General features: G+C 38.9%; 2 protein-coding genes across 7 annotated transcripts in view; both read left to right on the top strand.

Moving 5' to 3' along the window:
* Positions 1-552: 552 nt before the first annotated feature.
* On the top strand, positions 553-26,097 carry LOC131937352 (uncharacterized). 6 transcript variants are annotated; one of them, XM_059294701.1, is made up of 18 exons: positions 958-980; positions 3,058-3,282; positions 3,411-3,455; positions 4,697-4,798; positions 4,965-5,071; positions 6,931-7,126; positions 7,525-7,711; positions 8,372-10,100; positions 10,275-10,362; positions 13,349-13,443; positions 13,882-13,986; positions 16,215-16,348; positions 19,341-19,558; positions 21,468-21,618; positions 21,716-21,761; positions 23,005-23,403; positions 23,590-23,778; positions 25,733-26,097. In XM_059294701.1, the coding sequence occupies exons 2-18, from the start codon at positions 3,219-3,221 to the stop codon at positions 25,889-25,891; spliced, it is 4,014 nt and encodes a 1,337-aa protein (XP_059150684.1). In that variant the 5' UTR covers positions 958-980; positions 3,058-3,218; the 3' UTR covers positions 25,892-26,097. The 6 variants fall into 6 exon arrangements, with proteins under 6 accessions (XP_059150683.1, XP_059150682.1, XP_059150684.1 ...); XM_059294703.1 differs by lacking the exon at positions 21,716-21,761 and having other exon boundaries at positions 959-980; positions 8,372-9,209; positions 9,342-10,100; positions 21,468-21,664; XM_059294700.1 differs by lacking the exons at positions 958-980; positions 21,716-21,761 and adding an exon at positions 553-591 and having other exon boundaries at positions 21,468-21,664.
* LOC131937354 (m7GpppX diphosphatase) overlaps positions 2,428-26,142 on the top strand; it is a 39,356-nt gene continuing 15,641 nt past the window's right edge. Inside the window, exon 1 of the mRNA XM_059294709.1 lies at positions 2,428-2,451. The gene's annotated coding sequence lies outside the window, so the exon portion shown is untranslated. The remainder of the gene's footprint in view (positions 2,452-26,142) is intronic.

Genomic DNA, 26,142 nt, shown 5'->3' with positions numbered 1-26,142 from the left:
CCGTTAGAAAACAAGCTGCAACCTCGCCTTACAGTCCCCTCTCTATTGCTACCACACCCCACCCCCTCACATGGTTTGGTGAGCTGTGGTTCACGCTGTTTACATTTTACAATCATAGAGACGGGTTTGGTGACGGCTATTAGGGGCAGATAATTTAGTTTGAAACTATTTTAAACTTAGAGGAGGTAACTAAGAGGAGGCTGCTTTCACGTTGGGGGGGGGGGGGGGGGTTCGTGTTTTAAAGAAATATTTTCAGTGTCGGCGTTGGTACTGTCGAATTCACAAATTATGAATTACTGAAAAGTAGAAAAAACAACAACTAAATATTAATATAGCGGCGTATATTATGCCGCGGGCCGGCTCGTTTTCTATATAGTAGTATATAGATCTAGTATATAAATTCCATTTTAGATGTCTGAAAGAAACTCTGGATTCGAGAAAGTTTAGGGCGGCAGATAACTCCCATTCCTCCCCCCCCCTCCCTTCCAGTCAACACAAGTCGATTTGTTTTGGACCCTTCCCGCTCCATGTGGGCGTCGTAAATGGATGATCCCCTGTACGGATACAACCCGACCACAGCACGACTTGGAGGTTGACTCTTTGTAAAAATAAAATGTGTAAATAGGGGGCTGTGTGTAGAATTAATGGTCAAAATAGCATTTAAATTGACAATGACTTTTCGTAGTTCATTCATTAAAGTATGATTAAAGATTTTGGTGAATTTAGTCTTGAATCTCTATAAACTAGTACTTTAAGACTTTAAGATTAATAATATAGAATAAAAAATCTAAAAAACTATTCATGTTTTGCTTAGGCGTGTTTAATAAGTTCAAAGACTACTAGATTTCTAGAGTTCTATACTAAGGTCTAAGGCAGGTCACTAGATTACTAGATCTAGAATGAGTAGAATCTAGAGAATCTAGATCTAGATCTAGATCTCTAGTCTAGAATCTAGATCTAGAAAAACTAAAACAAGACAGGTAAAAATCACAGGGCACTAGGCCTAGAGGCTAGATTCTCTAGGGTAATCTATCGTTTTAGGTACGTAAAATCGCCCGCGACTAGTAATGTGAAAAACAGGTGACTCCTTAAATTATTAAATTTTAATAATAATAATAGTAATAATATAGGGTTGTCGGCATCCGCCGAGTTCGCGGTAAAAACATGACCCGAAATCGCCCATTACTTTCTGATACCGGACCCACGAGATTTGGTTTTGCATACTAATAAGTTTTTAATTTATGTTAATTAATTAAGTTTAAAAGGTCATTTCCTAAGGTTAATTAAAAAGTAGAGTGGTTGTCCCTTAGTTTTAATGGCTTTGCGACCTGATTGCATGCTGTCTCTGCTTTGGTCTTCCCCCTGTATCAAGGTTAGTTTCAAATACGTTGGAATCTCGATTTTTTAAAAGATTCCTCTAGATGAGAGTAGATTACTGATCAGACATATCTTAAGTAATTGGAAATGAAATTTGTTTTTGGATATTTTGACTCTGACATTAGTTATACCCCTCCGAACGTAGTCACTGTATGTAGGTCACGCTGCCACCATTGTTATATTTTTTCATCCCGATCTTCCTGCCTTTAAGTTTGATCAACTAATAACAGCAATCTTATGGCATGTGCAAACAAATCTAATTTTTTATTTCAAAATATATTTACATACCCATCTTTAATTTTTTCAGCTCTAGTTCTAGTTTTCTAGAATATGTTTTTCCTAAAAATCCAATTTTGTCAGACTAGACTCTACTCTAGACTGACAAGAGTCAGACCTAGATCTAGGTTACCTGTCTGTTGCTATACACTAACATTGTGCTAACTGTAATTTTAAGTATTCAAGTTCTACTTACCCTTAGATATAGTTATATGCTGAAAATCAGAATCCATTCACAATTCACACATAAAAACATTGATCTGATAACTTCATTTCACTTATTACAAAATGGCTTTTATATGGACTCTACTTCACCTGCCCAAAATAACAAGGCAGTTATAGACACATTACAGTGTTCATGTCATTTACTTTAGATTTCTGACTATGGAGTTCTTTCATTCACTGTATTTATATAAAATATTGCTTTAGAAACATTTTCATATTTGCGCAGCAGTTTTATAACAAAATGGCTTAAAGATGGACTCTACTTCACCTGCCCAAAATAATGAGGCAATTATATGCACATAACAGTGTTCAAGTCATTTACTTTAGATTTCTAACTTTGTAGTTCTTTCATTTGCTGTATTTATATAAAATATGGCTTTAGAAACATTTTCATATTTGCGCAGCACACAGTTTTTTGGGGTTATGGGAGGAAGCCAACACAAAAATATAAGTTCTGTATTATTTTTATTAATTTCAACAGCATTTACAAGTTCTATATATCATTCTAGTTAAACTCTGCAAATATGAACAAAATACAACTGTAAGTAAAATAACTATGCTCAATTTATTCAGGTATACCATGACTTGTCACAATTGGCCAATGCAAAAGCAAGGGGATTCCACCCCTCACAAAAAAATTCGCCAAAAAAAAACTATTTGAGCTAGACAGAAAATCTTTTTTGTTTTGTTTTCATATTGTTGAGCTCTACAAGAATATGTAATTTTTATTTTTATATGATGATTAGTGTTTTTTTAAATAGTGCCTAATTAATAATTATTTCACATTTTTGAGGATGATTTATGTTTTGAAAAATACAAAATAATATTAACTAGTCTGATAACTAGGCTATTAAACTAGGCCTTCATACTAACTTCATAGAATTTGTAGAGTTCATAATAGTTCATATTACATATGAACTCTTCTCATTTGCCCAGTGTATTGCTAGGACTAAAGAGGAATCTATTGTTTAAATTAGAATTTGTAGAGTTCATATGAACTCTTCTCATTAAGAATACAATGTTTAGCTTATAGATCTACATTGAATTAAAGACTGGAGACTAACAGATCATGATCTGTGATGACTTAATCTGAAGTGTTTAGCTTTTAGATTATTTGATTTGATTCTGAGTACAATGTGAATGAGCATACTTACTACAGAAAAAACTTTTTTTCTTCAGATTTCAACCAATGGCTACAAAAATCACTGCTGTGTTTGTATAAGTAAATTGAACAATACTGTTTCATAACCTCTGATTTAACACCCATCAGAATTAGATGAAAATTTAAGACACTTCAAGCCTAGTTAACAATACATCAAGATCAGATGAAAGTTTAAACAATGTCACGGAGAGGTGGAAAACGTAAACCAGTGCTGCAGCTGGGCAACTCCAGCAGTAAACTACGTGAGTCTTGCTACCTAGGGTTGTCTTTTTACTTAGCTAGGAGCAATAGGCCTGTTTGTTTTTTAACTGACTATCTAACCTGCACTGATTAATAAGACTTGAATGTATACAATTCTTCTTTTTTTCAGATCGTTATGGCTACAGTAAAGAATTTCATTCCAAAGATTCAAAAAGTAACATTAAAAATAATTTTTATATTTGCAGTATGCTATATTTCTTGAATTTGATGCTTTCTTAAGATATCCTGTTATATGAACTTGAAAAGATTTACAAGAAATTGTTGGCAAAAGTTTTCTTTTAAAAAAATTCTTCATTGTATTTATAAATTGTGATCCATTGTGTGACTTATGGATTAATGGTCAAGTGTGGGGTTTGTTAAAGATGATATAGTTTTTTTTTTAGTGTCTATTTGTAGTTAACTATAAGAAGGCTATTGGTAGTTTGCTATTTTTAGCCGACTAATGAAATTTATTTTTAAATTTATTGTCATGCTCATGCGTGCATATTTTTTTTTTATCTTGTGTAAGACACTCTACTTTTCAGCAATTTGACAACATTTCAAATGGTTGTGTATCAGGTAGCTTGTAAAAAAACACATACTTTAGGGTTAGGGTTTTAGCATTAGGGATTAGGTTTGGGGTTAGGGTTAGGTATTAAGGGTTAGGGTCAGGCATTAAGGTTAGAGGTAAGGCATTAGGATTAGTGTTAAGGTTAGGGGTTAGGACTCAGGGTTAGTTATAAGGTAAAATCTAGAAACATTAGTTCTACTTAACAGTTCGTAATTCATAAATAGAGGAATTCAATTTGTAGCGAACTACTAATAGCCTCAACCTTTATTTTTCAATGGTGACACTTTTCTTCACATTGACTCTTTATAATTAATGCAGTTTTTAAGAAATATAAAGATGAAATTTTTTTTTTCATTTACAAAATTAGTATTTGTAGAATCTAGTAAAATGTAGAGTCTAGTAAAATGTAGAGTCTAGTAAAATGTAGAGTCTAGTAAAATGTAGAGTCTAGTAAAATGTAGAGTCTAGTAAAATGTAGAGTCTAGTAAAATGTAGAGTCTAGTAAAATGTAGAGTCTAGTAAAATGTAGAGTCTAGTAAAATGTAGAATCTAGTAAAATGTAGAGTCTAGTAAAATAGAATGAGCTCAATGAGAAACATTTATCATTTTAGAATGACTCAATTTATTAGGGGATAAAAAATGGTTGTCTTTTTTTTTTACTCTAGATTGTTTTATTGAATAAGAAAATTTTGCATCAATTGGTGCCTAAGTCCTGTACAAAAAGTTGTGTGGGATGGGTAAATGAAGATGTGGATTCAGTTTGTTTTTTCAAAGAGAAAGTGTCAGATTAATAATGAAGAATGGGTGGATTACAGTAAAAATTGAAATTTTATTTTGTCTGTTAGGTAGAGGCTCAGCTTTGACACTTGTAGGAAATTATTCAGATAGTGACTCAAATGAGCTCAGTGATACAGAGGAACAAGCTGACGCCTTGGATGGCAAGCGGGGTAAGGTCTATGTTGTTGTCCTCATGCCAGCAAAACTTGTCCAGTACAATCAATGACTTGAGCAAGTTACAACATCATTGTATAATCAGTGCTTGCTGCTGCTAATGAAATCACATCCAGCCAGTCATAAGTAAGTCTATTTTTGTGTAATAACTTGTATTTTCAGAGTCAAATGTAGATGAAAGTATAACTCAAGAAAGCACAGACCAAAAAAAGAAAGAAAACTCGTCTCAAGCTGCTGATATGGATAATGAATTAAAAAATTTTCTTTCGGTAAGTTTTGAAAAAAAACGCAGGGTTCTTATATTCCGGGATTTTTTTACTTTCCGTAATTGCAAGATTTGAGTTTTAAATTTCTGGGTTTGCAGTAAAAAAAAAATCTAGACTCTTTTAAACTTGAAAATTTGTTATTCTAGAAGTCGTTTTTATTATTAATTCAGGGCATTTTTACGACTTATGGCCCTTTCTGCCAGTTGCGTATGCATAGATGGTTTAACATCCACTTGGTAAACAGAATCAGATTGGTATTAAATTTAAAGTTGGAATGAAGTATTAGGCAGTCCTTACTTACCCAATTGACTGTCATTTTTAGCAAGCTATCATTTTGTGGGACTGAACTAACATTTATAAATCTGTCTCTGGCCATTACTAGCTACCCCACATCACATGGACATTCAGTCACTGTGACCTGAGATTTTTGTTCAACTTACTGTGATCTCATAGTAGTCTAGTGGTTGTTCTACATCTGTACCTATCAACTTTTGTTGAACTTACTCTCATAGTAGTCTAGTGGTTGTTCTACATCTGTATCTATCAACTTTTGTTGAACTTACTCTCATAGTAGTCTAGTAGTTGTTCTACATCTCTACCTATCAACTTTGCATGTAACCAGAAACAACCCAACAAAATTTGCTACTGCCAGCGCTTACTGCATTCATAAAGAAAATTAATAGCAACTTAACGTCATTAATGGCAAATTGTTTGGCGTGTGAACTTTCTATGACCGTGTGAATTTGCTACTACTAATTAAAATTACGCATGGACACTACCTCTCAATTTTATCCACTATTTTAAATAAAGTGGTCAGCTCCTAGTCCTAACAATATCCTCCACTTTACCATCTTATCCAGCTCCTAGTCCTAACAATATCCTCCACTTTACCATCTTATCCAGCTCCTAGTCCTAACAATATCCTCCACTTTACCATCTCATCCAGCTCCTAGTCCTAACAATATCCTCCACTTTACCATCTCATCCAGCTCCTAGTCCTAACAATATCTATGTTCAGCTGCTTTATATCACTCATCTAAACAACTACGCTATCTTTGATCAACTCCTAACACTCATCTAAACAACTCAGCTATCTTTGATCAACTCCTAACACTCATCTAAACAACTCCGCTATCTTTGATCAACTCCTAACACTCATCTAAACAACTCAGCTATCTTTGATCAACTCCTAATACTCATCTAAACAACTCAGCTATCTTTGATCAACTCCTAACACTCCTCTGAACAACTCCGCTATCTTTGATCAACTCCTAACACTCATCTAAACAACTCAGCTATCTTTGATCAACTCCTAATACTCATCTAAACAACTCAGCTATCTTTGATCAACTCCTAACACTCCTCTGAACAACTCCGCTATCTTTGATCAACTCCAACTCGTTTGAGTGACCAACTGCTATTGTCTGACGTTTGGTCAGCTGTTACACATGTTGTGTCATGGTACTCTAGTGGTGTGCTCATGTTGTGTCATGGTACTCTAGTGGTGTGCTCATGTTGTGTCATGGTACTCAAGTGGTGTGCTCATGTTGTGTCATGGTACTCTAGTGGTGTGCTGTGTCATGGTACTCTAGTGGTGTGCTCATGTTGTGTCATGGTACTCTAGTGGTGTGCTCATGTTGTGTCATGGTACTCTAGTGGTGTGCTGTGTCATGGTACTCTAGTGGTGTGCTCATGTTGTGTCATGGTACTCTAGTGGTGTGCTCATGTTGTGTCATGGTACTCTAGTGGTGTGCTCATGTTGTGTCATGGTACTCTAGTGGTGTGCTCATGTTGTGTCATGGTACTCTAGTGTTGTGTACAAGTAGAGGCTTCACTCAATAGTCTGATCTTTATGTCAACAGGAAATAGAAGCCATTCCAGTGAATGTTTCCAGCAGGGCAGTCTCCCCCCAACCCCCACAAGCTAGTGATAGATGTGGAGCCAGTGAGAAAAGTGTCAACCATTATTCCATGTTTGTTAAAGGGGAGGTGGCTTTTGTCAAGAATTCCAGTCATGAAGTCGCAGCAAATGATCCCGTGACATTTGAACTTCCTGAAGGTGAGTGCTAGAACTAGTGGTATTATGTATGAATGTGATGTGAACATAGTCCCCTTCAAAGTCTTAGTCACACCTTCACTTTGTACTCCAATACACACATGTGGGGAGGCAATGCTAGTGAGGTCTGTTCTGTTTCCTGGAAGCTTTCTAGATGTAAAGTCTTCATGATAAAGGTATCCATGTTGGGTGTCCATGTGGCCTGATTAGGTTGTTGACCTGATAAGGTTGCCCAAGTTGACCTGATACGGTTCCCCATGTTGACCTGATAAGGTTGTTGACCTGATAAGGTTGTTGACCTGATAAGGTTGTTGACCTGATAAGGTTGCCCAAGTTGACCTGATAAGGTTGTTGACCTGATAAGGTTGTTGACCTGATAAGGTTGTCCATGTATGTTCTAGAGCCGACCACGAGCTGGCAGATGGTGCAGGATGAGAGCAGCCAGTACTTGTACTACTGGAACACAGAGACCAACCAGGTGACGTGGGAGATACCCACAGAGTACACACAGTTTCTGCTGCTGCACCAGGAGTATGAAGAGAAGCTGGCCAAGTTGACACCTCAACAGTTGCAGGCTGGGAAAGACAGGTCAGTCACACACCAACATACATACAGATACATATATATATTTATATGGTGCTGGTTTGGGCACTTGCTGGTGCTGCAAGTTTGGCAGGTGATCACATCTGGTAAAATGTTTGAGGAAATTTATTTGGCTAGGCCCTTGCAGAGTGCTACAGAGTGACTGACCAGCGCCTTTTATGAGCTATATATCAAAAAACATTTTGCTCAACACCCCCCACCCCACCGAAATTTTGTGAGGATAAAGAAAACAACATTATGCTGTTTGGGAAAACCTTTAAAAGGCATTAAAATGAGACCTAGATTTTACCATATAATCATTGTATTTTATGTAAAAAACAGGAAAATGTTTTCCATGCTCCTCTATTAACGGCTGGGGTGTATGAGAAAACTGTCATTCAGAAGCTAAGCCCTCAAAGAAGGCTAAAAAGTGACTGCTAGTGAAATTCTCCTGAAATAAGCTATAGATAGAAAAAATTCTTCTCAACGACACCCTATGCTGCTTTGTGAGATCATAGACCAGCCATATATATATATATATATATATATATATATATATATATATATATATATATATATATATATATATATATATATATATATAAATCAAACTATATGTCTCAGTCACTTGAAACCCTCAGCCAATAGAAGTTTTTGTTTCAACAGACAGTTGCAGGGTACAAGCTGCAACCAACTTCAAGCAGTGACCTCTGACCCCACAGCATCCAATGAAAGGCTACCTGAGAGGAAAGTGCCTGTGCCACCATCCCACACTGCCCCTGTGAACTCTGACAAGCAGAAGAAAGATAGGAAAAGTTTGCACAAGAAAAAACACAAGAGAAAACACAGCAGCTCAGATGAGGAGGATCAGCCATGCCCACAGCAGTCTAGGCTGACCAGCATTGTTCCTTACCTGTCTGAGGACGAGGACTTGTCTGGGTCTGACAAGGTCAGTGGAGCACTGGACAGTTTACCTGAGGCTGGACCCTGCCCTGATGAGATGACAGCCCCTGCAGTGTTACCTCCCCCAGCAGCTGTGCCTCCACCCCCTCCAGAAAGTTCACGTCTTGCTCTGCTAAAGCCAACACTGGCAGCAGACCACACAACCAGGCCTGAGACTTCAACCACTCAACCAGTTGTCAGCAGTACTCACACAGTTTTATTGAGCAATCAACCTCTTCTGCCAACCACTCAACCAGTTTTACCTTCTACTGAACCAGTTTTAACCAGTGCAGCGCCTGTGTCCCCAGCGGTTGTTTCCCCAGTGCAAGTGTCACCCACACCTTTGTCACCAGCGCCATTGTCACCAGCACCTTTGTCACCAGCGTCTGTGTCACCTGTACATGTGTCACCAGCACCTGTGTCACCAGCACCTGTGTCACCAAGCTCAGAAGGTGCTGTGATCAGCGTGAGAGTGGATGAAATTAATGACATTCTGAACACCATCCTTGACCCCAGCGCTCCCACCTCTATTGCTGATGTCCCAAAAGTAGTTCTAGAGAAGGCAGTGGAGCCTCTCCCCTCTGACAGGAAGAAGGTGGTGGAACCTCCCCCCTCTGACAGGAAGAAGGTGGTGGAGCCTCCCCCCTATGACAGGAAGAAAGTGGTGGAACCTCCCCCCTCTGACAGGAAGAAGGCGGTGGAGCCTCCCCCCTCTGACAGGAAGAAGGCGGTGGAGCCTCCCCCCTCTGACAGGAAGAAGGCGGTGGAGCCTCCCCCCTCTGACAGGAAGAAGACGGTGGAGCCTCCCCCCTCTGACAGGAAGAAGACGGTGGAGCCTCCCCCCTCTGACAGGAAGAAGGCGGTGGAGCCGACTATGATTGACATGTTTGCTGATGCGTCCATTGTGTCAACACCTTTGAGGAAAGAAAGAACATTTGAGAAGGGAACTCTCAGGCAAGCTCAGTTCAAGGAAGACAAAACAGCAAGCAAGATGGCTGCTGTGGTTGAGCAGGAAAAGTCTGACTCTCCAAAGAGGAAACCAGCTCAAGTCATCAATATTGTTGGCTATGGAAGTGATGAGGAGGATGAACCCTTAGAGGCCAAGGATCACAAGGAAGGGAAACATTCCCACAAAAAAAAGAAAAAGGATAGAAAGAGAGACTCAAAGAGAAGACAAGAAGACAAGCTGGATTTGTTTGATAAGACGCTGGATAAAGACATGGTATCCAGGGTGTCAGATACGCTGGATCAGGCTATCTCCGACATTGTTTCCAAAACAGTGAATGAAACGTTCGCACAAGGTGTGCTGTCCAAACAGGCAAACACAGAGACTGGTGTCTGTGATCAGAAGGTCAAGGCTGAAGATGATGTTGCTGACATTGACTTTGATGACCTTGATGATATTGACAGAGCATTAGAAGTTGCTTTGGAAAAAAAACTGGAGCAGAAAAAGGTAAGAGTTGGTGTAGAGGGATTTATGAATGAGGGGCTACAATGTTGTCTGTTTCTTTGGTCAAATCAAGTGGCTGATGTTTTGTTGATGATGTTTGAGTCTGATGTTTTATTGATGGTGTTTAAGTCTGATGTTTTGTTGATGGTGTTTAAGTCTGATGTTTTGTTGATGCAGGTGGAGCTGAGTTTGATTGATGACGGAGAGAAGTTGGAGGAGAAAGTGTTGACATCAGCTGGTGGTATGGAGCAAGTCAAGCTGGAAGGTTTGAGATTTTTTAATGTGATCATATAGTCAAAGTTACAGTTTGTGTTTCTTAAGGCTCCAGTTTACATTTTAATGTGATCATATAGTCAAAGTTACAGTTTGTGTTTCTTAAGGCTCCAGTTTACATTTTAATGTGATCATATAGTCAAAGTTACAGTTTGTGTTTCTTAAGGCTCCAGTTTACATTTTAATGTGATCATATAGTCAAAGTTACAGTTTGTGTTTCTTAAGGCTCCAGTTTACATTTTAATGTGATCATATAGTCAAAGTTACAGTTTGTGTTTCGGCTCCAGTTTACATTTTAATGTGATCATATAGTCAAAGTTACAGTTTGTGTTTCTTAAGGCTCTAGTTTACATTTTAATGTGATCATATAGTCAAAGTTACAGTTTGTGTTTCTTAAGGCACCAGTTTACATTTTAATGTGATCATATAGTCAAAGTTACAGTTTGTGTTTCTTAAGGCTCCAGTTTACATTTAAATGTGATCATATAGTCAAAGTTACAGTTTGTGTTTCTTAAGGCACCAGTTTACATTTTAATGTGATCATATAGTCAAAGTTACAGTTTGTGTTTCTTAAGGCTCCAGTTTACATTTTAATGTGATCATATAGTCAAAGTTACAGTTTGTGTTTCTTAAGGCTCCAGTTTACATTTTAATGTGATCATATAGTCAAAGTTACAGTTTGTGTTTCTTAAGGCTCCAGTTTACATTTTAATGTGATCATATAGTCAAAGTTACAGTTTGTGTTTCTTAAGGCTCCAGTTTACATTTTAATGTGATCATATAGTCAAAGTTACAGTTTGTGTTTCTTAAGGCTCCAGTTTACATTTTAATGTGATCATATAGTCAAAGTTACAGTTTGTGTTTCTTAAGGCTCCAGTTTACATTTTAATGTGATCATATAGTCAAAGTTACAGTTTGTGTTTCTTAAGGCTCCAGTTTACATTTTAATGTGATCATATAGTCAAAGTTACAGTTTGTGTTTCTTAAGGCTCCAGTTTACATTTTAATGTGATCATATAGTCAAAGTTACAGTTTGTGTTTCTTAAGGCTCCAGTTTACATTTTAATGTGATCATATAGTCAAAGTTACAGTTTGTGTTTCTTAAGGCTCCAGTTTACATTTTAATGTGATCATATAGTCAAAGTTACAGTTTGTGTTTCGGCTCCAGTTTACATTTTAATGTGATCATATAGTCAAAGTTACAGTTTGTGTTTCTTAAGGCTCTAGTTTACATTTTAATGTGATCATATAGTCAAAGTTACAGTTTGTGTTTCTTAAGGCACCAGTTTACATTTTAATGTGATCATATAGTCAAAGTTACAGTTTGTGTTTCTTAAGGCTCCAGTTTACATTTTAATGTGATCATATAGTCAAAGTTACAGTTTGTGTTTCTTAAGGCTGCAGTTTACATTTTAATGTGATCATATAGTCAAAGTTACAGTTTGTGTTTCTTAAGGCTCCAGTTTACATTTTAATGTGATCATATAGTCAAAGTTACAGTTTGTGTTTCTTAAGGCTCCAGTTTACATTTTAATGTGATCATATAGTCAAAGTTACAGTTTGTGTTTCTTAAGGCTCCAGTTTACATTTTAATGTGATCATATAGTCAAAGTTACAGTTTGTGTTTCTTAAGGCTCCAGTTTACATTTTAATGTGATCATATAGTCAAAGTTACAGTTTGTGTTTCTTAAGGCTCCAGTTTACATTTTAATGTGATCATATAGTCAAAGTTACAGTTTGTGTTTCTTAAGGCTCCAGTTTACATTTTAATGTGATCATATAGTCAAAGTTACAGTTTGTGTTTCGGCTCCAGTTTACATTTTAATGTGATCATATAGTCAAAGTTACAGTTTGTGTTTCTTAAGGCTCTAGTTTACATTTTAATGTGATCATATAGTCAAAGTTACAGTTTGTGTTTCTTAAGGCACCAGTTTACATTTTAATGTGATCATATAGTCAAAGTTACAGTTTGTGTTTCTTAAGGCTCCAGTTTACATTTAAATGTGATCATATAGTCAAAGTTACAGTTTGTGTTTCTTAAGGCACCAGTTTACATTTTAATGTGATCATATAGTCAAAGTTACAGTTTGTGTTTCTTAAGGCTCCAGTTTACATTTTAATGTGATCATATAGTCAAAGTTACAGTTTGTGTTTCTTAAGGCTCCAGTTTACATTTTAATGTGATCATATAGTCAAAGTTACAGTTTGTGTTTCTTAAGGCTCCAGTTTACATTTTAATGTGATCATATAGTCAAAGTTACAGTTTGTGTTTCTTAAGGCTCCAGTTTACATTTTAATGTGATCATATAGTCAAAGTTACAGTTTGTGTTTCTTAAGGCTCCAGTTTACATTTTAATGTGATCATATAGTCAAAGTTACAGTTTGTGTTTCTTAAGGCTCCAGTTTACATTTTAATGTGATCATATAGTCAAAGTTACAGTTTGTGTTTCTTAAGGCTGCAGTGTACATTTTGATGTGATCATATAGTCAAAGTTACAGTTTGTGTTTCTTAAGGCTGCAGTTTACATTTTAATGTGATCATATAGTCAAAGTTACAGTTTGTGTTTCTTAAGGCTCCAGTTTACATTTTAATGTGATCATATAGTCAAAGTTACAGTTTGTGTTTCTTAAGGCTGCAGTTTACATTTTAATGTGATCATATAGTCAAAGCTACAGTTTGTGTTTCTAAAGGCACCAGTTTACATTTTAATGTGATCATATAGTCAAAGTTACAGTTTGTGTTTCTTAAGGCCCCAGTTTACATTTAAATGTGATCATATAGTCAAAGTTACAGTTTGTGTTTCTTAAGGCTGCAGTTTACATTTTAATGTGATCATATAGTCAAAGCTACAGTTTGTGTTTCTAAAGGCTCCAGTTTACATTTTAATGTGATCATATAGTCAAAGTTACAGTTTGTGTTTCTAAAGGCACCAGTTTACATTGTAAAAATAAATCATTGATGTTTTTATTTGTTCTAGCTCTAGAAGAAAGTTCCCCTGTAGAATGTTCTAGCAATGTGTGTGATGAAATAATGGAAAAACCACCTGAAGCACAAGATGAAGATAAGATTAAGGTAGATAAGTTTTAGTTTTTTTAAAGTAGTATTTAGTTGGGTTTTTTTTTTTTCAAAAAGTTATACATCATTATATTCCTACTCTAAAGTATCATATTGGTAACACATGGATGAGACTTTTCCAATTTAGGAAATTTAGGAGTTTTTAGAAATCTAATTTTCAGTCCTTAATGAAAAGGGAATGATAGTGTGTGAATAAAGCTGTTTGACTTGATGAAAAGGGAATGATAGTGTGTGAATAAAGCTGAATGACTTGATGAAAAGGGAATGATAGTGTGTGAATAAAGCTGTTTGACTTGATGAAAAGGGAATGATAGTGTGTGAATAAAGCTGTTTGACTTGATGAAAAGGGAATGATAGTGTGTGAATAAAGCTGTTTGACTTGATGAAAAGGGAATGATAGTATGTGAATAAAGCTGTTTGACTTATTCTCCTCAGGAGGAAATCAAGGAAATCGCTGAACTGGCATTGGGCAAATTGGAGTTCCTTGATATTTCCACAGTTAACTTGTCCCGCTTACAAGTCCTCTTCATAGAGCTACAGGTAGGCATTCACTTCATCTAGATAGTCCATTCACTTCATCTAACTGGTCCATTCACTTCATCTAGCTAGTCCATTCATCTAGCTAGTCCATTCACTTCATCTAGCTGGTCCATTCACTTCATCTAGATAGTCCATTCACTTCATCTAACTGGTCCATTCACTTCATCTAGCTGGTCCATTCGCTTCATCTAGCTAGTCCATATATCTAGCTAGTCCATTCACTTCATCTAGATGGTCCATTCACTTCATCTAGCTGGTCCATTCACTTCATCTAGATAGTCCATTCACTTCATCTAACTGGTCCATTCACTTCATCTAGCTGGTCCATTCGCTTCATCTAGCTAGTCCATATATCTAGCTAGTCCATTCACTTTATCCAGCTAGTCCATTCACTTCATTTAGCTGGTGCATTCACTTCATCTAACTGGTCCATTCACTTCATCTAGCTAGTCCATTCATCTAGCTAGTCCATTCACTTCATCTAGATGGTCCATTCACTTCATCTTGCTAGTCCATTCACTTCATCTAGCTAGTCCATTCATCTAGCTAGTCCATTCATCTAGCTAGTCCATTCATCTAGCTAGTCCATTCATCTAGCTAGTCCATTCATCTAGCTAGTCCATTCACTTCATCTAGATAGTCCATTCATCTAGCTAGTCCATTCATCTAGCTAGTCCATTCACTTCATCTAACTGGTCCATTCACTTCATCTAGCTGGTCCATTCGCTTCATCTAGCTAGTCCATATATCTAGCTAGTCCATTCACTTTATCCAGCTAGTCCATTCACTTCATTTAGCTAGTCTATTCACTTCATCTAGCTGGTCCATTCACTTCATCTAACTGGTCCATTCACTTCATCTAGCTAGTCCATTCACTTCATCTAGCTAGTCCATTCACTTTAGCTAGTCCATTCACTTCATCAAGCTAGTCCATTCACTTCATCTAACTGGTCCATTCACTTCATCTAGCTAGTCCATTCACTTTAGCTAGTCCATTCACTTCATCAAGCTAGTCCATTCACTTCATCTAGCTGGTCCATTCACTTCATCTAGATAGTCCATATATCTAGCTAGTCCATTCACTTTATCCAGCTAGTCCATTCACTTCATTTAGCTAGTCTATTCACTTCATCTAGCTGGTCCATTCACTTCATCTAACTGGTCCATTCACTTCATCTAGCTAGTCCATTTATTTAGCTAGTCCATTCACTTCATCTATCTGATCCATTCATCTAGCTAGTCCATTCACTTCATCTCGCTGGTCCATTCACTTCATCTAGCTAGTCCATTCACTTCATCTAGCTAGTCCATTCACTTCATCTAGCTGGTCCATTCACTTCATCTTGCTGGTCCATTCACTTCATCTTGCTGGTCCATTCACTTCATCTAGCTGGACCATTCATCTAGCTAGTCCATTCACTTCATCTAGATGGTCCATTCACTTCATCTAGATGGTCCATTCACTTCATCTAGCTGGTCCATTCACTTCATCTAGCTGGTCCATTCACTTCATCTAGCTAGTCCATTCACTTTATCTAGCTAGTCCATTCACTTCATCTAGCTGGTCCATTTACTTCATCTAGCTGGTCCATTCACTTCATCTAGCTGGTCTATTCACTTCATCTAGCTAGTCCATTCACTTCATCTTGATGGTCCATTCACTTCATCTAGATGGTCCATTCACTTCATCTAGATGGTCCATTCACTTCATCTAACTGGTCCATTCACTTCATCTAGCTGGTCTATTCACTTCATCTAGCTAGTCCATTCACTTCATCTAACTGGTCCATTCACTTCATCTAACTGGTCCATTCACTTCATCTAACTGGTCCATTCACTTCATCTAGCTAGTCCATTCACTTCATCTAACTGGTCCATTCACTTCATCTAACTGGTCCATTCACTTCATCTAGCTAGTCCATATATCTAGCTTGTCCATTCACTTTATCCAGCTAGTCCATTCACTTCACCTAGCTAGTCCATTCACTTCATCTAGATGGCCCATTCACTTCATCTTGATGGTCCATTCGCTTCATCTAGCTAGTCCATTCACTTCATCTAGCTAGTCCATTCACTTCATCTAGCTAGTCCATTCACTTCATGTGAGCACCTACAATGGTGGAGCAGTTGAATGGGGTGCCAATAATATTTAGCTGCTACCTATTTATGTTTGTTTGTTTGAATGCTGTTTGAAATATCTGAAACAAGCATCTCATGTTTATTGCCAGACGAGACACACAGACTGGACATCAGGTGGGCTGTCCAGCCAGTACTACCACCAGCAGCTCAAGGTGGCAGAGGGCCTGATAGAGCAGTACGAGCTGAGTGCCGTGCCCGAGGGTTGGGCCTGCCAGTGGGACAGGTACGCCAGCCTAGACTTTGATGCACTTTTCTGGCACGTATGGACCAAGCCCTACCCTCCCTCCCAGATTTGATTTCCTTTCTAAATGTTGGATATGCTGATGGTGGCAGAAAAAATAAATTGGTAAACCTTATGCTGGTCCATCGTGCCTTCTATTATATGAAGAAAGATTTAGTGTTGGATGTGTAGAAACTTTATCCATGACCATAATAAGCATTGAATAAACATGATTGGGCCATGACTAACTGACCAACACAGCGCAGCCATGACTTCTCCTGGACTAGAAGTCTGTCAAGATGTTACAGGACGGCAACATTGAAGGTGAACTCAGTCTGACTAAAGTAAGTCTTCTTTTTTACTTGCTTATTGGTAGGCCACTGTTGAAACCATACAGGATTGTAGTTGTTGGTTAATGGTAGGCCACATAGCCATACAGGATTGTAGTTGTTGGTTAATGGTAGGCCACATAGCCATACAAGATTGTAGTTGTTGGTTAATGGTAGGCCAGGGTTGAAACCATACAGGATTGTAGTTGTTGGTTAATGGTAGGCCACATAGCCATACAGGATTGTAGTTGTTGGTTAATGGTAGGCCACATAGCCATACAGGATTGTAGTTGTTGGTTAATGGTAGGCCACATAGCCATACAGGATTGTAGTTGTTGGTTAATGGTAGGCCACATAGCCATACAGGATTGTAGTTGTTGGTTAATGGTAGGCCACGGTTGAAACCATACAGGATTGTAGTTGTTGATTAATGGTAGGCCACAGTTGAAACCATACAGGATTGTAGTTGTTGATTAATGGTAGGCCACAGTTGAAACCATACAGGATTGTAGTTGTTGATTAATGGTAGGATTGTTGTTAATAATCTACTTTAGTTTGTACAAATTGATGGATATCTTTGTTAAAATGGGTTTCATAGTTTGGACCACTTGACAGATTTCCAACTTAAAATAAATACCTGAACAGATTTAATCATAAATTTTTTTTAATAAAGTGTTACGGTGATGTAGTTTACAAACTTTTGTTGATAATTAGGCCTCAAAGGGGGATCAGAAATGTCTGAATTTCTTAGCTCTTAAAAGGAATTTCTATTATTGGGTGAAAAATACAGTAATGCAATTTTTAAAAATTTAAGTTAATTACTACAAATAAAATAATGGTGAATAATGATATGATCAGTGTTTAGTTGAGGTAATAAGGATACATGAAATGACATGAACCCAAAGTTGTGTTTAGATACATGATACAGGTATACAGATAAATGATGTGTTGTATACAGATAAAGCCTATGGTGTATAAATGATATGTTGTATACATGATATGTTGTATACATGATATGTTGTATACAGATAAAGCCTATGATGTATAAATGATATGTTGTATACAGATATAAAAGTTGTATACAGGAATATGATATGTTGTATACAGATAAAGCCTAAGGTGTATACAGATAAACGATATGTTGAATGCAGATATATAAGTTGTATACAGAAATATATGTTGTATACAGATAAAGCCTAAGGTGTATACAGATAAATGATATGTTGAATGCAGATATATAAGTTGTATACAGAAATATATGTTGTATACAGATAAAGCCTAAGGTGTATACAGATAAATGATATGTTGTATGCAGATATATAAGTTGTATACAGAAATATATGTTGTATACAGATAAAGCCTAAGGTGTATACAGATAAATGATATGTTGTATGCAGATATATAAGTTGTATACAGAAATATATGTTGTATACAGATAAAGCCTAAGGTGTATACAGATAAATGATATGTTGAATGCAGCAATGTTCAAAGAGATGAACTTACAAAGCTGTCAGATCTGCTGTTTTTCAGGTGATGTCAATCTCAAGGATGAGCTGACCAGTGGATGCCATGTTTGAGCACTTGATTTCATTCACTCACTCGTCATTGTAGTTGTCACATTTTTTTGTTTTGAGTTTTTTTGGACAGAACCTCTATTTATGATACTAACTAGTCGTCCTGCTATTGATAGATACTTTTGTCAAGTGACTACTCACAGACTTAGTAGACTGATACAGCAAGCCTGTCTTTTGTTGTGATACCACTTGGGTCTCATCAAAATATGCAATCATTTGGGGGACATTTCTTTCATTGGAATCATTTGGGGGACATTTCTTTCATTGGAATCATTTGGTGGACATTTCTTTCATTGCAATCATTTGGGGGACATTTCTTTCATTGCAATCATTTGGGGGACATTTCTTTCATTGCAATCAATTGGGGGACATTTCTTTCATTGCAATCATTTGGGGGACATTGCTTTCATTGCAATCATTTGGGGGACATTTCTTTCACTCTATGATCTTAATGCATGTGCCATAAAAAAATAATGGTTTTCACTGATAATTATAGCATTCATAAAAGTAAATAAATGTCTTATTCAACATCTAGCTTTACAAATGTTCAACATCCAGCCTTACAAATGTCCCATTCAATATCCAGCCTTACAAATGTTCCATTCAACATACAGCTCTACAATTGTTCTATTCAACATCCAGATTTACAAATGTTCAACATCTAGCCCAGGGGTCTCAAAACTACTGCCCGCAGAGATATTTTGTCCACGGACAAAACATTTGTTGGCGGTGGTTGAGAAACTTTGCCCAGAAAAACCAATGACATGCCTGGAAGAAACTGGCCCCCGAACTGAAATTTGATAGTTAATGCGGCCCTGAAAAGTTTGGAGACCCCTGATCTAGCCTTACATATGTTTAATTCAACATCCAGCGTTACAAATGTTCCATTCAACATCCAGCCTTACAAATGTTCCATTCAACATCTAGCCTTATAAATGTTCTATTCAACATCTAGCCTAAAAATAGCCTGTGGCTAATTGTTTGTTGGTTTCTAACAGTAGGTGTACTAGACATGACTGTACTTTTGTTTCTTTTATAACAGTGTGAACAGTAAATAATTCCTTGTTTTTATTTTCCTCTTTTGCTGGTTAGGGCTAACAATCGCTACTATTATCGCAACCAAGAGACCAATCGTATTCAGTGGGACTATCCAGAAGTGGACGGCGTAAAAGCTGAGCCAAAGCTCCCTGATGATGATGTGCAGATTGTTTGTGTGAAAAAGAGGGAGAGTCATGTGGCATCAGATGACCAACGTAGACAGCGCAACAGCCGCAGCAGTCGTCACAGAAAAAGAGAGGATAAAGAAAGAGGTGCGTTCACACTCAGCTCATGTCCACACTGTCACACCTCATGTCCACACTGTCACACCTCATGTCCACAGTCACACCTCATGTCCACACTGTCACACCTCATGTCCACAGTCACACCTCATGTCCACACAGTCACACCTCATGTCCACACTGTCACACCTCATGTCCCCACCGTCACACCTCATGTCCACACTGTCACACCTTATGTCCACACTGTCACACCTCATATCCACACTGTCACACCTCATGTCCACACCGTCACACCTCATGTCCACACTGTCACACCTCATGTCCACACTGTCACACCTTATGTCCACACTGTCACACCTCATATCCACACTGTCACACCTCATGTCCACACCGTCACACCTTATGTCCACATCGTCACACCTCATGTCCACACTGTCACACCTCATGTCCACATCGTCACACCTCATGTCCACACCTCATGTCCACACTGTCACACCTCATGTCACAGTCACACCTCATGTCCACACTGTCACACCTCATGTCCACACTGTCACACCTCATGTCCACACCGTCACACCTCATGTCCACACTGTCACACCTCAGGTCCACACTGTCACACCTCATGTCACAGTCACACCTCATGTCCACACCATCACACCTCATGTCCACACCTCATGTCCACACCTCATGTCCACACCTCATGTCCACACTGTCACACCTCATGTCCACACCATCACACCTCATGTCCACACCTCATGTCCACACCTCATGTCCACACTGTCACACCTCATGTCCACACCATCACACCTCATGTCCACACCTCAGGTCCACACTGTCACACCTCATGTCACAGTCACACCTCATGTCACAGTCACACCTCATGTCCACACTGTCACACCTCATGTCCACACTGTCACACCTCATGTCCACACTGTCACACCTCATGTCCACACTGTCACACCTCATGTCCACACTGTCACACCTCATGTCCACACTGTCACACCTCATGTCCACACTGTCACACCTCATGTCCACACTGTCACACCTCATGTCCACACTGTCACACCTCATGTCCACACTGTCACACCTCATCTCACAGTCACACCTCATGTCCACACTGTCACACCTCATCTCACAGTTACACCTCATGTCCACACTGTCACACCTCATCTCACAGTCACACCTCATGTCCACACTGTCACACCTCATGTCCACACCTCATGTCCACACTGTCACACCTCATGTCCACACCGTCACACCTCATGTCCACACTGTCACACCTCATGTCCACACTGTCACACCTCATGTCCACACTGTCACACCTCAGGTCCACACCTCATGTCCACACTGTTACACCTCATGTCCACACTGTCACACCTCATGTCCACACTGTCACACCTCATGTCCACACTGTCACACCTCATGTCCACACTGTCACACCTCATGTCCACACTGTCACACCTCAGGTCCACACCTCATGTCCACACCGTCACACCTCATGTCCACACCGTCACACCTCATGTCCACACTGTCACACCTCATGTCCACACTGTCACACCTCAGGTCCACACTGTCACACCTCAGGTCCACACTGTCACACCTCATGTCACAGTCACACCTCATGTCACAGTCACACCTCATGTCCACACTGTCACACCTCATGTCCACACTGTCACACCTCATGTCCACACTGTCACACCTCATGTCCACACTGTCACACCTCATGTCCACACTGTCACACCTCATGTCCACACCGTCACACCTCATGTCCACACTGTCACTCCTCATGTCCACACTGTCACACCTCATGTCCACACTGTCACACCTCATGTCCACACTGTCACACCTCATGTCACACCTCAAGTCACACCTCATGTCCACACCATCACACCTCATGTCCACACTGTGATTTAATTTTCTTTCTGTTAAAATGTTTCAGGTAAATCTGAGAAAAGAAGCTCCTCCCACAGGTACAGAAGGAAGAGGCGACGTAGGAGGGAGCACAGTAGCAGCAGCCAGAGCAGTGAGGGCAGCCAACAACATCGCCATCATCACAAAAATAAGAAGAAAAAAAAACATAGGGCGGAGAGGTCCCCTAGTGTGGAGATTGTAGAGGAGGCTGACACTGTACCTCAGGTAAGGTCCCCTATTGTGGAGAGAGTAGACTGACAGTGTACCTCAGGTAAGGTCCCCTAGTGTGGAGATAGTAGAGGAGACTGACACTGTACCTCAGGTAAGGTCCCCTAGTGTGGAGGTAGTAGAGGAGGCTGACACTGTACCTTAGGTAAGGTCCCCTAGTGTGGAGAGAGTAGACTGACACTGTACCTTAGGTAAGGTCCCCTAGTGTGGAGAGAGTAGACTGACACTGTACCTTAGGTAAGGTCCCCTAGTGTGGAGAGAGTAGACTGACACTGTACCTTAGGTAAGGTCCCCTAGTGTGGAGAGAGTAGACTGACACTGTACCTTAGGTAAGGTCCCCTAGTGTGGAGATAGTAGACTGACAGTGTACCTTAGGTAAGGTCCCCTAGTGTGGAGAGAGTAGACTGACACTGTACCTTAGGTAAGGTCCCCTAGTGTGGAGAGAGTAGACTGACAGTGTACCTCAGGTAAGGTCCCCTAGTGTGGAGGTAGTAGAGGAGGCTGACACTGTACCTTAGGTAAGGTCCCCTAGTGTGGAGGTAGTAGAGGAGACTGACACTGTACCTTAGGTAAGGTCCCCTAGTGTGGAGGTAGTAGAGGAGACTGACACTGTACCTTAGGTAAGGTCCCATAGTGTAGAGGTAGTAGAGGAGACTGACACTGTACCTTAGGTAAGGTCCCCTAGTGTGGAGGTAGTAGAGGAGACTGACACTGTACCTCAGGTAAGGTCCCCTAGTGTGGTGATAGTAGATGAGGCTGACACTGTACCTCAGGTAAGGTCCCCTAGTGTGGAGGTAGTAGACTGACACTGTACCTCAGGTAAGGTCCCCTAGTGTGGAGGTAGTAGAGGAGGCTGACACTGTACCTCAGGTAAGGTCCCCTAGTGTGGTGATAGTAGAGGAGGCTGACACTGTACCTCAGGTAAGGTCCCCTAGTGTGGAGGTAGTAGACTGACACTGTACCTCAGGTAAGGTCCCCTAGTGTGGAGGTAGTAGAGGAGGCTGACACTGTACCTCAGGTAAGGTCCCCTAGTGTGGTGATAGTAGAGGAGACTGACACTGTACCTTAGGTAAGGTCCCCTAGTGTGGTGATAGTAGAGGAGACTGACACTGTACCTCAGGTAAGGTCCCCTAGTGTGGAGGTAGTAGACTGACACTGTACCTCAGGTAAGGTCCCCTAGTGTGGAGGTAGTAGAGGAGACTGACACTGTACCTCAGGTAAGGTCCCCTAGTGTGGAGGTAGTAGACTGACACTGTAGTAGAGGAGACTGACACTGTACCTTACCCACACCAATCAATGATTTCTGTAAAATTCTAATGAAGGACTTGTTTGTTTAGGACAGTGCTGCTCATGTGTCACCCAAACATGACAGTCTGCCAGGAGTCACCAACAGTGACCTGTCCGCCCCACACACCAACAGTGACCTGCCTGTCCCACACACCAGAAGTGACCTGTCTGCCCCACAAACCAGAAGTGACCTGTCCGCCCCACAAACCAGAAGTGACCTGTCTGCCCCACACACCAGAAGTGACCTGTCTACCCCACACACCAGCAGTGACCTGCCTGCCCCACACACCAACAGTCTGGAGAAGCCACCCAGTCCATCAGAAAGAAGAGCCAGCAACAAGACACAGGAGGACAGAGGCTATCAGACAGGACCAAGCCTAGCCTGCCCAGCTGTTATATCCAAGCCTCCACAAATACTTGTCCCTCCTCTCTTTGCCTCTACGGCTTTGGTAGGTTTGCTTGTTCTAGTTTGTTTACTTTGTACACGCCTTCACTGTTAATTGTAGGGATTTTATTTTTAAAATATTTTCTAAACTTGAGTGTTTTGTCTACATTATCAGCAACTCTAGAATTGGGTTTAAAATTTATCTTTGCCAACCAAGACTGAGTAGAGTGAACCTTGTGTCATTCCCCAGCAGGAAGACATGCACTCAGTGCCTGTACAGTATCCACCACCACCACCATCATCGCACCACCCCACAAGCTCTCAACTTGTCACCCCAGACCAGCCTCCACAACAGCCACCAGTGACCACAGTTCCTGCCCCTGACTTAGATCATGGCCCTGAGACAGAAAAACAAATCAAAAAGAAAAAGAAAGACAAGGTCAGAAATATTTTCTTTTGACTCATTCTTTAACCTTTACAGCCTTAATTTGTGTATTTGCAACTTCTGGCTCCATATGCCTAGTCACAATGTATTTGCATCTTCTGGCTCCATATGCCCAGTCACAACGTATTTGCATCTTCTGGCTCCATATGCCCAGTCACAATGTATTTGCATCTTCTGGCTCCATATGCCCAGTCACAATGTATTTGCATCTTCTGGCTCCATATGCCCAGTCACAATGTATTTGCATCTTCTGGCTCCATATGCCCAGTCACAATGTATTTGCATCTTCTGGCTCCATATGCCCAGTCACAATGTAGTTTCACCAAATAAAAAAAGGATTTAGACCTTTGACACATTACTGAATTGTATGTTCGTTGCATTGAGGAGTCCAGGTTTTTTTTGTTCCTATCTTAGGCTGTTGACAAAGTCTTTTCTGTCTGTTTATTTTAAACAAATGTTTACAACTTGTTAATCGTTGGTATATTCTAGTTATGCAACACTACTCATTAGGTAGTGGTTGTATGAATAATATGCCCCAGCTGGATTATACATTCTTTTTACTATCTCATATATGAAGTATAGAGAAAGGATTGAAATCATGCAAAAAAAACCAAACTGATGTTTTGACAAATCTTGATGTTTTACACCTACCTGAGTCGGAAAAACTTAATTTTGCTCATTTTTCTGTGTGTCTGTGAAAAATAGCTTGAGTACCATTTCAATTGTTGACCAAATTTTATATCAAACTTGTAGTTCTGTATCATGATTTCCGGTAACTGGAGGTGGTACTTACTCTACTTTTGGTTTCTCAAAAGCCATTAACTTGAGTACAGTTTATGTTCGGTGGACAAAATTTCACATACAAGAATTACATTGTATGTGCATGTTTCTGTCCAATTTTCAGAAAAACTAAGTGAACACTATACCTTGAGTGCAGTGGCAGGTAGACAAAATGTAATATATAATTATAAAATCTTACACTTGAATTACTTCAAATTTTTTTAGTGACCTCTGATTCTGGTTTCTAAAAAACCAATAACTTGAGTACTGTTTAATTCTCTCAAATTTTGAGTGATTTCTGATAAACTGCAGTATTACTTTACCATATTTCCAATTTCTACCAGACTGGTTTCTTCCAAACCTTTCACTTTCACATAGGTCTAGACGCGATAATGCATTGTGACTTAAAAGTTTGCCTGAATTAGATTAAATTTTTTTTGTATAATATCAAATTTGTAGTTCTGTATCAACTTTTCAGCGATTTCCGGTAACCGGAAGTGGAACTTATTCTACTTTCAATTTTTCAAAAGCATATTACTTGAGTTCAGATGGATGAACAAAATTTCACATATAAGTAAAAGGTCTACTTTTCTGCCTTCTGTCAAATTTTGAGTTATTTCCGTTGACCGCAAGTAGTAATTTACGCTATTACCGATTTCTCAAGAAAAATGTGAATTTATAAATACTACTAGTAATAATAATAATATTGTACACTATTAAACACATATTGTTCTATACTATTTTAAAAGGTGTAATTAAAAATGTATTTAAATATTGTCTATATCCCGAGTAGCCATCCCCTGTAGTGTTATATAAGAATATTTGAGAAAGTTTACGGGAGATGACTCCCATTTTATTTTATAATTGATCAATGCTTCCTTAATGACAGCACTAATTTTCCTCTCCATTTGGTGTGCAATTTTTTTCTACACAACTCTATTTATAAAGTGTAATCTATATGAAAAATTAAAATGCTTTAGAGTATGTCAAAAGGGTCTGACAAGTTTTCATGTGGTTTTTTTTTTTTTTTAATTAAATTGCCAAACTTCTACTTAACCAAACTGTACAGGTGGGTGGCTCATTTTATCATAGCTGGAGGTATAGGGCAATTATGGAGTTCCATTTCTGTGGTATATTATTTGCATGTGATCATTGCTCTATTTTTAAGAAACCTCTGGCCACTGGCTCAAGCATTATGATGAAAAAGAAACACATGACATCAATGGTCCAAAAATGGCAGAAAGTGAAAAAGGAAGCAGAAAAAGAGGACAGAGATAAAGAAATGAGACAGGCAGCCATCAGGAAAAAAATAGAAGAATTGAAATAAAGCCAGACTTCCCTCTGCTTACACATTTTTAAGTGCCAATGTTTAGCATTTTAAATGTTTGAACTCTTTTTGAATTTGATGGAAAAATGTTTGTGTGAATTGAAGTTGATATTACTTTGTACTTAGGGGATGTCACCACTATTGTCACATGATGTATTGCTATTAATATATATATAATGATAGAATAAAAGGATTTATAATTCTGTGAGCCAATTTTTTTACTTAAGTTTAAGGTTTGTGAAACAAAAACA

The sequence above is a fragment of the Physella acuta genome, unplaced genomic scaffold (assembly GCF_028476545.2).
Source record: "Physella acuta isolate Inbredline_101_S28 unplaced genomic scaffold, ASM2847654v3 ptg000208l, whole genome shotgun sequence".
NCBI classification, from domain to species: domain Eukaryota; kingdom Metazoa; phylum Mollusca; class Gastropoda; family Physidae; genus Physella; species Physella acuta.
The sequence above is the reverse complement of the archived record's forward strand: the minus strand, read 5'-3'. Positions and strand labels throughout refer to the sequence as shown.